Source organism: Convolutriloba macropyga, chromosome 1 (genome assembly GCF_964194025.1).
Source record: "Convolutriloba macropyga chromosome 1, txConMacr16.3, whole genome shotgun sequence".
In the NCBI taxonomy this organism is placed as follows: Eukaryota; Metazoa; Xenacoelomorpha; order Acoela; family Convolutidae; genus Convolutriloba; species Convolutriloba macropyga.
In genome coordinates this window covers 25,049,743-25,063,575 of record NC_134468.1, presented here as the reverse complement: position 1 = coordinate 25,063,575, position 13,833 = coordinate 25,049,743, and the positions used below count along the sequence as shown (strand labels likewise).

The following is a 13,833-nucleotide window of genomic DNA, read 5'->3' as shown; positions in this document are numbered from 1 at the left end:
AACGGCGGACATTTTTAAAAACTAGGAGCAAACCGTCTCCTTGTCGCACTTTTGAGTAATTTAACTGATCAAAAGTTTCTCAACCTTAAATGTCGTTGTGATTAGAACAAAGTTCTAAACGTTTCTTCAGTTTTGGCGTAAACAGTATTTTGATATGCTCTCCTCTCAAAAACAACAAAGAAAAAGGTAATGTTTGGAACTCTTTCAGACCAATTTGCGCAAAATTAAATGTCAAAAAAATGTCACTATTTTGACTGACAAATTAAATTTTTTAGACCGAATTTATTAAAATAAAGAATATATTGAACATTTAACTACACTAAACTGCTGCTCCAAAATAAAAAACTTCAATTTATGGTTGCAGAGTAACCGCTTGAACGTTTCACGATATAAGCTAAACTTTATTGCACTTGATACTGTTGAAACAAAATTAAAAGGAAGAGCATATATTTAGAGAAAATTTATGACAAAACAGTAAAATCATTGCGATCCTCGAATTCCGTTCCTTGTCACAAGCTCAAGGATGATCACTGAAGGTTGTTTGTTTAGCTATATACAGTCCGCACAATTAACTTAGAATTTTATTGTACCCTCTGAAGTTAAAGCGACGTTTTTTTTTCATTTGAAAAAAATTTCAACCATAACTTTAACAAAATTTCTGAATGAATAGCGCTTTTTTACCAATAATTTGGTATCAACGCTGAAAGTCACCAAAAAAAATAAAAATTGGAGGTTTCTTCCCTGCACGAAAACAAGTCAATTTTTTCAAATGTAGTTTTCATTTTAATTTCCTTGTAGGATGTAACGTGATCAGCTTTATAACTCGTAACCCAACTTTTTATTGAATTGTTTTCTGAGATATGTTATCTTCAAAATTTTTAGAAACTCATCATTACATCGATACTTTTACTAATGCAGCAGAATTTATTGATAATGATCTTCATATTTTTAGTAACTGTTTTCTTTTGTTGAAATTTTATGCCCCGCAGAGTTTTGTCAGTCCGAATCAGGTATTTGGCATTTGTCAACATTTCATTGTCGAATGATTTCACATTCTGCACAAAAATATGGAAAGTATTCTTCAACGCTGTGTTCTTTTGCTTAATAATACAATTACCATGATTGGGGGTACTATAAGATATCTGAACACTAAGCTGGGGGCGGGGGAGGGTATTTTGGGAAAGACCCCTTAAATGGATATATAGTTATGAACTCGTCTCGAAGATAAGTTGAATTGCTCTTTATTTTAATAGCGCTGCGATTTTATTTATGCAATTTTCGCTTGACCAATTTTTCGTCTGACCCTTTCGACTTTTCGTCCTCAAAAACAGGATAAACAGGCAAAACCTGGATATCAGTAAGCTCTCTTATAGTATTATGGCTCATTAACCGTACCTAACCCTCAGAGAGTATCATTACTGATTCAGAACGATTTCAAAGACATTTTGATTTTCAGTACTGATTCAGAATAGCTTCTGAAACCTTTTGATTCTGGAACTTTTCTGAATCAGAGCAAAATTCAGAATCAGTGTTCTCTGAATCTCCTCTGAATCAGAGGAAAATTCAGAGTGTGTTTCTGAATTGCCTCTGAATCAGAACGAAAATTAGAAATTTTTTTCAACCCTACAGAGAGACAAAAATGAAGTTTTCATCAATTTTTAACTGTTTTGGAACAAAATGCCTACAATTTCTACAGGTATTGTATAATTTTAATTTTTAAGGACCTGAGAGTGAAAGCAATAGTAAAACCTAGCTTGGCTTAGGAACATACTTATGAATTTACTCTAATTCAGAGAAGAATTGGACCTGAATCAGACTCTGAATCAGACTCTGTGACCTGAATCAGACTCTGAATCAGTACTGCTAACGTTCTGAACTTCGCTTTGACTTAGTTCTGAATATGCCTTGGCGTTAGGTACTGGTAGCCTCTAAACATGCGATTCAATCCCCCACCCACCTCATTCCACCCTTAATCCTGAACACTCGCCCCTACACGCTCCCACCACACCCAAACACCCCCCCCCCCCATTAAACTAAAGCCAGCCTCTGACGAAGAGGCAGATACTTAATGACGATGTCAACTGCTTGCCAGTCGTTTGAGAGCAATTCGAAAGGCGGTAGTCGGTTTTGTTTTATAAGCAGTAAATCGTGGACGACTTTAAAATGACAGAAAACGAGAAAGATTTATTGAAAACAGTCGTTGAATTATTACAGTACATATTCAACTTCTCTAAAAGCTTCTGAAGACAAATTTTGGTAGCAGCCTGGAATTTTTATTTACAGGTAAAATTCTAGGAGGGTAACACTGCAATTTCTAGGTACATTGCAGGCAAATTTACCTAGAATTGCAGGTGTTTGAGATTGCGTGCACGTAAGTTGCATTAAAGAACAATTTACTTGCAAATTCTGGGTAAATTTACATGCACTTTATAATCAAATTAACTGCAAGTTTCTTAGAGTGGATAGCTGTCTGCTGTCTGCTGGCCACAATTGCGACTCAGTTTTTATTATATGACACAACTCTTTGACGTTAGAAAGTTGTTCTCTTTTATAACAGCAGGTGAAAATACCGAAGAAAATTTGAGCTCCGTTTTCGCAATTTTACTTACCACTTTCCCGCCTTTTATTAGCTGAAAAGTCAATTTCAACCATACAAACAAAAATGAAAAGTCAAGTGGAGCATGCCAAAAAATATTTATAAACAGCAGTGCATGACCAGATAAGGCATAATTTCTGCTGAATTTTTTAGTTTTCTGATTGAACTTACTTTGTATCATTCTAATTGTCCACTGACGAATATTATTGTAAGCAGCGTTTTTGAATGTTTTTTCACGTCAAAATCTACAACCCTAATATAAATATTTTTGTTTGAGCTTGCAGGTAAATTCTAGGTAACGTATTCTAGGTAATTTGCACGTATCATGTTTTACCTAGACATTTGTTTAGAGTGTAGTTGGAAAATTTTACAAAAATCAACGAGCCAAAATATAATTTTAAAGAGATAAGGAAATAACTAACTCAGTTCAAGCGCAAGTAGCGTAATGAATCAAATGAAGTGACGACAAAATCGAATGTAAAAACACAGGGTGCTTTGAGGGAGGGTGTTTAAATTACCTGGTTGAGCGTGTCCATGGATTCGGGAAAATGATGATTATGACAGCTCTAATGGTAATGATGCTTCCAGAATTGGGAGCCAGAATTTTTGCTCCAGAAAACTTAAAACAATTGTAAATTCATTTTATTTTCGTTGACCAACAACAACTTGAGTTGACGAAAAGCACAAAGTACAAACAATTAGATAAAAAACTTTAAAATGTACATTTGTCTGCGTAATCAGTTCATTTGTTATTCGTTAGAAGCAGTGCAAAATGCAGTTTAAAACGCCATCAGTCACATGGCGCAGATATCAGAACTATGGTGAATGTTTTTCAAACTGTACTTTTACAGCTTAAGCATATATTTTTCTGGTGCCACCATAGTGTGACTGTGCTTGAGCGTGTCTGTTTATATATATATATATATATATATATATATGTGTGTGTGTGTGTGTATGTGTGTGTGTGTGTGTGTGTTTGTGTGTGTTTGTGTGAAATTTTACGGCTCGAAGAGGAGTATTGTACAGGTTATTACAAATCGAACAGAAGTATCGAACAGATTTTCGAACATTGCACTTGAACAGTAAATTAGGTTCTGATATATAGTAATTACGAACTTCCAGTTTTATTCAAGGTCGAAAGATCATTTCGAGAAACTTTCTTCTCAAAACACCTCATTCTCATTCAAACTGCAGAAGCTTTTCCCTCCCAGATACTTGCCCCTTAACTAGCTAACTTTCTAACCCCACCCCGCCCATATAAACTCCCCTAGTGATGAAAAAATTTAAAATCTTGCAAGAATCTTGCAAGAAATCTTGCAAGGGAATGCATAGTTCTTCCATTTTTCTTGCAAGATTTGTATCCATCTTGCAAGATTCTTGCAAGATTTGCATCCATCTTGCAAGATTCTTGCAAGATTTTGAATCCATCTTGTAAGAATCTTGCAAGATTTTGAATTTACATTTACCTTTTTGTCCTGGTTACCTGGCCGCTTTTTTGCTGTTGGTTGAGCTGAAATAGTTAATCAACTGTCGGAAAATCTTCTGAAGTCAAGTTAAAACATGACTTTTTTGAGACTTTCCAGTTTTATTTTTTGGCCTTGATTGATATCTTGCAAGATTCTTGCAAGATTTGAATCCGCTCATCACTAGGGTCATCAACACCCCCCCCCCACCCCGCTCCCAGGCTACCTACAAACCTACGTACCCCTACCCACGAAACCTACCAAGCCCCCATCGCCATGACCCTCTTAAATCCTCCACATCAACTCAGATACCTAAGTTAAAAACTGGGGCCTTTCCCATTATAGCCCCCGCCCCCAGCTTAGTGGACAGATAACCTATAGACCCCCAATCATGGTAAATATACCATAATAGGGGGCTATAATTTCATGGGTGGGGCTATAATGGGAAAGACACAAAAACTCTGCATTTTTAAGCAACCCATATCGTTCCATTAGGATATTAATTTTTTCGTTCTCTCCATTTTCTTTGACAATTTCATTTACGGTAAGGTTAGCTTAGCGATTGCATTGGACTAGTCTTCGAGTGGCCTCTAGAACTCTACCAGCTGCGTTTTTTTTTAATCTCATGCAAGTTTCTTTTTTGATCATTGACTTTTTTAGAACTTAGACTTCGTTTTCGAACAATGAATTTTAACGGTAAACTAGGTTCTAAAATATAGTTTCTGGGAGCTTCTAGAACAAGTTTATTTTAAGAATCAACCAACCGCACTATACTTCCACCTACCCAACTAACACGCACCTAACCTCCAGCTACCTCTGTAAGTGTGTTTATGTTTCGGTGTTGTTGTGTGTAGCGGGGGGGGGGGCAATTTTATGCACAAAGTACTCGTCGGCAAATAAATTTTTCGTCCAACAAAAAAATCTCATGAGAATTTTTGTACAAACAAAGGGAAAGGTCTTTTATAAAAAATTAATTAGAGAAAGATTTGTAGCCTGAACAAAACGCACAAAGCGTGACCATTTTGGGCTCAGTTTGTTTCTATTTCTGAGTGCATCGGTTTATAGCGTTTAAAAAATATTTTCATGGATTTTTTTTACATAAATGCTAATTTGCCAAGAATTTAAGGCCTTTCGAATGATTCTGATTTCTGAAGAATCAATATCCTGCCCAATTGTCATTAATTTACTGAATTAAAAATTATTTTTTTAAATGAGGTTTAATATGCAGAGATGAGCTTCCCCGAATTTTATTTTTTATCCATTTGAGACCAATAAAAAACAGTAAAAAAAAGTTTTAAAAGTACAGTTCGATTAACTTTAGATCTGGCTCCATGTGTATGCTTGATACAATTAAGATGAAGAGTAAAGGGACAAATGAGAGGTAAAACTACCAAAAAAATGAGCTGCAATAAAGTTTCTCTAGATTGTGGGATATGAAAAATCCTTTTGTTTCAACGAACTACGAAGGGTATTACAAACTACTGAAAAATTAGGACACATTCATGTTCTGCATCAATTGGCACAAAATTGTGTTGTAATTCGTTGAGATTCAAAGCTTTTGGGGATTGAACTGAAGTACTGCGAATCCGTGAAGCTACTGGCCAATTCCACACGGCTGATGCTAAGTTTTCAATTGTCAAGCTATAAACTTCAGATAAAAGTTCCTAACAAAATTGTGGGCTTAATCTACGAGAAACCTGTCATCGAAGGATTCAGAAGAAAAACTTCTGTAGGAAAATATTAATTCCCCCCTGTGTTAGGAAGCAGGAGATACCCAATCACCAGGGGACGAAATTTAAAGAAACAGGTGTATACACGCTTCAAAATTATGGGTGCGGGGAGTCGCTCAGCAAGCGACACATGTTGACGTCAGGGCAAGTTGAACGTAGATGTTGCCCAAGAACCCAAGTCAAATACAGCCGGATAGCAACGTCTGAGAAAATAATCATTAATTAAGGACATCCAGAAAGTATATATGACTCATGGTTTCCCAGGTCTAGACCTAGACTTATGAAAAAACAATGCTCGACCAAAATGTGCCATGAAAAGACCATAATCGACTTATTTGAGCTCCGAGGAATTCCGGTTGGGTTAATTGGTAGTCAGATTGGAAGCTTGGATTCATTCTTGGGATTCACTGAGGTTGCCAGAATAGGTTTTGTATTTCCCTTTTAGGTTTCGACAACGCAGCTTTCCGATCCAAAAATAAAACAAATACATCAAAATTCACTTGATTTACTTAAAAAGAGGACAAAATGGATGTAGAATGGGAGAACAGAGTTACCAATCTTGAATACAGGATACAAGAGCAAGAGCGCTATAGCTCCATGGAATGCTAGGTGATACAAAATTCACCCTTGAACACATGATGGCGTATGGAGGCAGATTGCGGCCTTTTTTGATGTAAAATATATGTGGACTACCGTTGGCACCCGGTGAACTTTAAAGCCTGCATTCTGTGGGAAACTTCTCAAATCACAGCAAAAAAAAAGATTTTACGATAAAAATTTATATTCTCATGCTAAAAACGAGCTTAATAAAACGAGAGCTATTCTAGAAAAAAAGACCAAACAAAAAGATGGGTTCCCAGTTATATCATTGAACGTCTTCCCAACTATGACTCAAATATTCATAAATTTGCTGAATCAAAGGGGCTGAAAACTACTACGCTAAACTGGGAACAACGCTTTTCCCCCCTAAGACAATACCGGTAGCACACAGCTTTGTCCAGTCAATTCTATTTCAAGCGTTCGCAATTGGCCATTCAGCGATAAAAACGCCACGAAACAAAACTCACAGTGGCGTCATCAAGTGACAAGTTAAACATTTAGAGTGACAATTCTGAAAAAAATAACAAAACTGATTTATGGGGTGCTACTGAAAGTAACTAATTCGGAGTTGAAAACACTAATAGCAACTTGTGATCTTTAAAAGCTTTTCGGATAACAAATATTGGTGACTGCGTTAAAGAATAGATGCTTGCTGCACATTCACTTTGGAAGTTCAATTTAGTACTATTACACAGATTACAAAAAATAGAGTTGGCTGCGTATTCGGACTGCAACATCGACCTTAATTACCTCATGCAGGTTTTCATATCCGTCTTAGATCATAAGTGCCCATCCCAACTCGCAAGTGAAAAAAACATTGAAAATTGTCCTATAAGATACTGTACTTGGACCTCTATTTTTATCATCTCAATCAACAATTTAGCTTCTGTGGTACAAAAAACTTTTGTCTTTGCTGACGAGACAGAATGTTTAAATCCTTGATCGTAAGCCATGATATAACAAATTTTGATTCAAATTTGAAAAAAGTACAAGAATATTTTGCTGAAACGTTTTAACCCTTGATATTGATAAAACGCACTTCTTTGTCATTCTTAACGCAGTGAAATCACCAAACGATAACTTGACATTTTATTGAGAAACAATGAAGCCTGGTCAAGAAGTGAAATATTTTGGTGCTGTATTAGACAAAATATTGAATTTTGAGAGTCGCTTATCATGCACGTGTACAAAGTTATTAGGATTTAAGGGAATTTGTTATGTACTAAAGAATTTACTGTCTCATCAACAGCTGTTGAAATATTTTCAAATTTATGTCAAACCTGTAAATCAACAAAGCGTTTTGGTATATGGATGCGCCAGCATGATGGCATTTGATCCCATTTTTAAACTGAAATGCAGCATCACCAAAACTATTCTTTTCAATAAAGAGTTTTCGTCTCTGATCTCTTTAACGCCGGCACTTTGAAAGTTTTGGAACTCCATGTATATGAGTTTTTCTACTATTAGTTTTTTCATTACGACAACAAATATCAGAACTTTTTGATAACAATTTATGTTAAAGCACAGTCATTTTATACTCTGAGAGGCAAAAGACCAAGTCTAGTCAGAGCTCAAAGAAAAATAAAAACGGTTTACACTACATAAAAATGGTAAAATTTTTATAATTTTTGAAAGACTGGGATTACCCTGTGGACTTTACAGTATCAGATGGAATTCAAAAAAAATTGAGATAGTCTTTGCATATCTTTTGTGATACTTACACTCATGGAAATAACCTACCTACTAAAAAGCAGGTTGCTTACAATAAAATGAGAGCAAATCCTTTATACTGTTTTTTCAATGGCGTGTGACAAGCAACATTTTCCATGAGATGAACATCGCGAGTTTCAGGACTCTGTCACGAGAAGCAATGCCCTTTTGCAGAGTCTCTCCCGAAAGCAAAACACCTTTGTACATCATTCGTTAAAAGCAAATAAAGAGTTCTTTGATATTTTGCTAAATTCAATTAATATTATTATTATTAATATTATTTTGATTCCTTGAAGGTTTCAAATCCACGGTTGATTTATTTATTTGAAGCGGTCTCTTTGTTAAATTGAGGTTTAGACAGCAAACTCTTGCCAAGAAAAAATATCGAATGAGAAGTTTTAGTGTGCCTGTAAAACAAAAAAAATTTTCTCTATTTGAAAAAATGAACTTATGAAGATAATGATCTAAATTTTGAAATTGCAGAATGTCTCCATAAACAAAAAAATTGGCAAGGCATTTTTGGATCACTCAGACATTATTAAAGTGGATAGAGATTTTTCTATAAATCGCTGAAAAAGAGCGCTAGCTAACTTTATAATTTGTTTACTAGAAAATCAATTGCTAAAATGAACAGTAGCCTTTCGTCATTTTTAAAACTTACCAGGCGAATTTATGCGTAAAGTAGAAAGAGATGATAAACTAATTCACTACTCTGTTAATGAAATCTCTAACTTGTCCTTTAAATAATTCAACATCAATTGATGTACACAGAGTGAATGATCTTGATTCACCTTATAAATAAACTAATTGACCTGGAAAAAACGGAAGCTCCATTTGAAGTTTTTGCTTCAATTATACATAAGGACTTAAACAGCAGGCTTTCATAAGAACTTGACGCTAAAAATTACTAAACATTAGCTTTTAAAAGCTCAATTCTTTTCAGGCCGCTTTCATATAATTAAGTTTTTCAAATGCATGTTCTATACAAAAACAAGATCTCTCGTGAAAAGTATCCTGTAAAAAGGCACCTTTTTTATTATTACGTAAATTGAAGAAGATAAGAAAATTTCTCTTACTTCTTCCAAAAGATGTTTTCTTCTTCAATTTAGGAGTCGTTCAATCACTGAACAACCTGGTTTATATATTTACTGAAACAACAAAAGACTGAATGAGCTCATTTCAAAGAACATTTTCAAAATACAGAGAAGTGAAAAATATTTTCTCTATTTAAAGAAGTGAATTTGGGAAATTAATGATCAAAATTTTGAAACTGCAGAAAGTCTCCGAAAACAAAAAAAAATGGCAAAACATTTTGGATCACCCAGATATTTTTTACAATTGATTGAGATATTTTTTTTTAAAAACCGCTGATAAATAAGTGCTAGCTACTTTTTAAAATATTTGCTCGAAAACCAATAGCTAAAATGAACAGTAGCTTTTTGACATTTTCAAAACGTACCAGGTTAATTTATGCGTAAAGTAGAAAAAGATGATGAACTAATCTCCGACTTTGTTAGCGAAATCTAAAACTTGTCCTTTAAATAATTCAGCATCAATTGATGTACAGAGAGTGAATGATCTTGATTCACCTAATAAATAAACCAATTGACCTAAAAAAAAAAGAAAACTCCGTTTGAAGTTTTTAATTTAAATATATTTAAGGATTTCAATAGCAGGCTTTGATCAGATTTGGATGCTAAAAGTCACTAAACACTAAGTTTTTTTAAAACTTAACTAATATCCGGCAATTTTCCGTTATTAAAGTTTTTAAATACCTGTTCTAGACAAAAACAGGATCTCTCGTGAAACGTATTCTTTAAATAAACAAATTTTTTTATTTTTACGTAAACTGAAAAAGATAGGAAAATTTCTCTCTATTTTTCCAAAAGACGGTTTTTTCACATTAGGAGTAATGTAATCAATGAACAACCTGGTTTATATATTTACAGAAACAACAAAGGACTGAATAAGCTCATTTCAAACAACATTTTCGAAATATAGAGAAGTGAAAAAAAATTCTTCTATTTAAAAAAAAGAACATGTGAAATTATTGATCAAAATTTTTAAATTTCAGAATGTCTATATAAACAAAAAACTGTATGAAGACAAAAAAATTGCAAAATGTCTCCATAAACAAAAGATTGGCAAAACATTTTTGGACCACTCAGACATTTGTTACTGTTGATAGAGATATATATATTTTTAAAACACCGCTGATAAAAGAGTGCTAGGTAGTTTTTAAAATGTTTGCTCAAAAATTAATAGCTAAAATGAACAGTAGCCTTTTTTCACTTTCAAAACGTACCCGATGAATTTATGCGTAAAGTAGAAAAAGATGATGAACTAATCTCCGACTTTGTTAGCGAAATCTAAAAATTGTCCTTTAAATAATTCAGCTTCAATTGATGTACAGAGAGTGAATGATCTTGATTCACCTAATAAATAAACTAACTGACCTGAAAAAAAGAAAACTCCGTTTGAAGTTTTAAATTTAAATATATTTAAGGATTTCAATAGCAGGCTTTGATCAGATTTGGATGCTAAAAGTCACTAAACACTAAGTTTTTTTAAAACAAAACTCTTTTCCGGCATTTTTCCATATATTAAAATTTTTTAAATACCTCTTCTAGACAAAAACAAGATCTCTGGTGAAAGGTATTCTGTAAAAAAACAAGTTTTTCATTTTTACGTAAACTGAAAAAGATAAGGAAATTTTCTCTCTTTTTCCAAAAGACGGGTTTTTCACATTAGGAGTAATGTAATCAATGGACAACCTGGTTTATATATTTACAGAAACACCAAAAGACTGAATAAGCTCATTTCAAAGAACATTTTCAAAATACAGAGAAGTTAAAAATATTTTCTCTATTTAAAAAAAAGAAATTGTGAAAATATTGATCAAAATTTTGAAATTGCAGAATGTCTATATCAACAAAAAATCGTATGGAGACAAAAAAATTGCAAAATGTCTCCCTAAACAAAAGATTGGAAAAACATTTTTGGATCACTCAGACAATTGTTACAGTTGATAGAGATATATATATTTTTAAAAAAACCGCTGATAGAAGAGTGGTAGGTACTTTTTAAAATGTTTGCTCGAAAACTAATAGCTAAAATGAACAGTAGCCTTTTGTCACTTTCAAAACGTACCCGATGAATTTATGCGTAAAGTAGAAAAAGATGATGAGCTAATCTCCGACTTTGTTAGCGAAATTTAAAATTTGTCCTATAAATAATTCAGCATCAATTGATGTACAGAGAGTGAATGATCTTGATTCACCAAATAAATAAACTAACCAATCTAAAAAACAGGAAACTCCATTTGAAGTTTTTGCTTTAATTAAATCTAAAGATTTCAATAGCAGGCTTTGATAAGATTTGGATGCTAAAAATCACTAAATACTAAGTTTTAAAAACAAAAATTATTTCGGGCAACTTTCCATATATTAAAAATTTTTAATTACCTGTTCTAGACAAAAACAAGATCTCTCGTGAAAGGTATCGTTTAAATAAAACAAATTTTATATTTTTTACGTAAACCGAAAAAGATAGGAAAATTTCTCTCTCTTCTTCCAAAATACGTTTTCGTTTTTCACTTTGGGAGTATTGTAATCAATGAACAACCTGTTTTATATATTTACAGAAACAACCAAAGACTCAATAAGTTCATTTCGGAGAACAAATACAAAATATAGAGAAGTGAAAAGTATTTGCTCTATTTAAAAAAAAGTGAACTTGTGAAATTAATGATCAAAATTTTGAAAGTGAAGAAAGTCTCCAAAAACAAAAAATTTGGCGAAACATTTTGGATCATTCAGATATTTGCTACAGTTGATTGAGACATTTTTTAAAAAAACCTCTGATAAAAGAGTGCTAGCTACTTTTTAAATTGTTTGCTCGAAAACCAATAGCTAAAATGAACAGTAGCTTTTTGACATTTTCAAAACGTACCAGGTTAATTTATGCGTAAATTAGAAAAAGATGATGAACTAATCTCCGATCTTGTTAGCATAATCTAAAACTTGTCCTATAAATAATTCAGCATCAATTGATGTACAGAGAGTGAATGATCTTGATTCACCTAATAAATAAACCAATTGACCTAAAAAAAAAGAAAACTCCGTTTGAAGTTTTTAATTTAAATATATTTAAGGATTTTAATAGCAGGCATTGATAAGATTTGGATGCTAAAAATTACTAAACACTAAGTTTTAAAAACAAAATTTATTTCGGGCAACTTTCCATATATTAAAATTTTTTAAATACCTGTTCTAGACAAGAACAAGACCTCTCGTAAAATAGTAATCTTTAAAAAAACAAATTTTAAATTTTTTACGTAAACTGAAAAAGATAGGAAAAGTTCTCTCTTCTTCCAAACGACGTTTTTGTCACATTAGGAGTAATGTAATTAACGAGCAACCTGGTTTACATATTTACAGAAACAACAAAAGACTGAATAACCTCATTTCAAAGAACATTTTCGAAATACAGAGAAGTGAAAAATATTTTTTCTATTTAAAAAAAAGAACATGTGAAATTATTGATCAAAATTTTGAAATTTCAGAATGTCTATATAAACAAAAAAGTGTATGAAGACAAAAAAAATTGCAAAATGTCTCCATAAACAAAAGATTGGCAAAACATTTTTGGACCACTCAGACATTTGTTACAGTTGATAGTGATATTTTTTAAAAAACCGCTGACAAAAGAGTGCTAGCTGACTTTTTAAAAAGTTTGCTCGAAAACCAATAGCTAAAATGAACAGTATCTTTTTTTGTCATTTTCAAAACGTACCAGGTGAATTTATGCGCAAAGTAGAAAAAGATGATAAATTAGTCCCCTATTTTTTTAGCGAAATCTGTAACTAGTCTTATAAACAATTCAGCATCAATTGATGTACACAGAATGAATGATCTTCATTCACCTAATATATAAATAACTGACCTGGAAAAAAGGTAACTCCATTTGAAGTTTTTGCTTTAATTACATTCAAAGATTTCAGCAGCAGGCTTTGATAAGATTTGAATGCTAAAAATAACTAGACACTAAGTTTTAAGAACAAACTTCATCTCAGGCCTTTCTCCATATATTAAAACTTTTTAAATACCTATTCTACACGAAAAAAGATCTCTCGTGAAAGGTATTCTTTTAAAAAAGCAAATTTTATATTTTTAACTGAAAAGATTTTAAAATTTCCTTTACTTGTTCCAAAAGATGTTTTCTTTTTCAAATTAGGAGTCGCGCAATTAATGAACAATCTCGTTTATATATTTACAGAAACAAAAAAAACTGAATAAGCTCAATGCAAAGAAAAATTTCAAAATACAGTGAATTGGGAAATATTTTCTCTATTTATAAAAAATGAACTTGAGAAACTATTGATCGAAATTTTGAATTTGCAGAATGTCTCCATTAACAAAAGATTGGCAAAACAATTCTGGATCAGTCAGACATTTGTTACAGTTGATGGAGATATATTTTTTCAAAAACCCGCTGATAAAAGTGTGCTATCTAACTTTTTAAAAGGTTTGCTCGAAAACGATTAGCTAAATTGAACTGTAGCCTTTTGTCATCTTCAAAATGTATCAGGTGAGTTTAATTATAGCTTTAATTATATTTAAAGATTTCAATAGCAGGCATTGATAATTTTTGGTTGCTAAAAATCACTAAACACTAAGTTTTAAAAACAAAATTTATTTCGGGCAACCTTCTATATATGAAAATTTCTTAAATA

General features: G+C 32.6%; 1 protein-coding gene across 2 annotated transcripts in view; it reads right to left on the bottom strand.

Annotated features, from left to right (window-relative positions):
* The window catches only part of LOC142347574 (sphingomyelin phosphodiesterase 2-like), a 28,943-nt gene extending 25,617 nt beyond the window's left edge, over positions 1–3,326 (bottom strand). For both annotated transcript variants that reach the window (XM_075398942.1, XM_075398943.1), the window contains exon 1: positions 3,115–3,326. In XM_075398942.1, coding sequence (XP_075255057.1) covers positions 3,115–3,132 — 18 coding nt within the window. In that variant the 5' untranslated portion in view covers positions 3,133–3,326. The remainder of the gene's footprint in view (positions 1–3,114) is intronic.
* Positions 3,327–13,833: the final 10,507 nt, after the last annotated feature.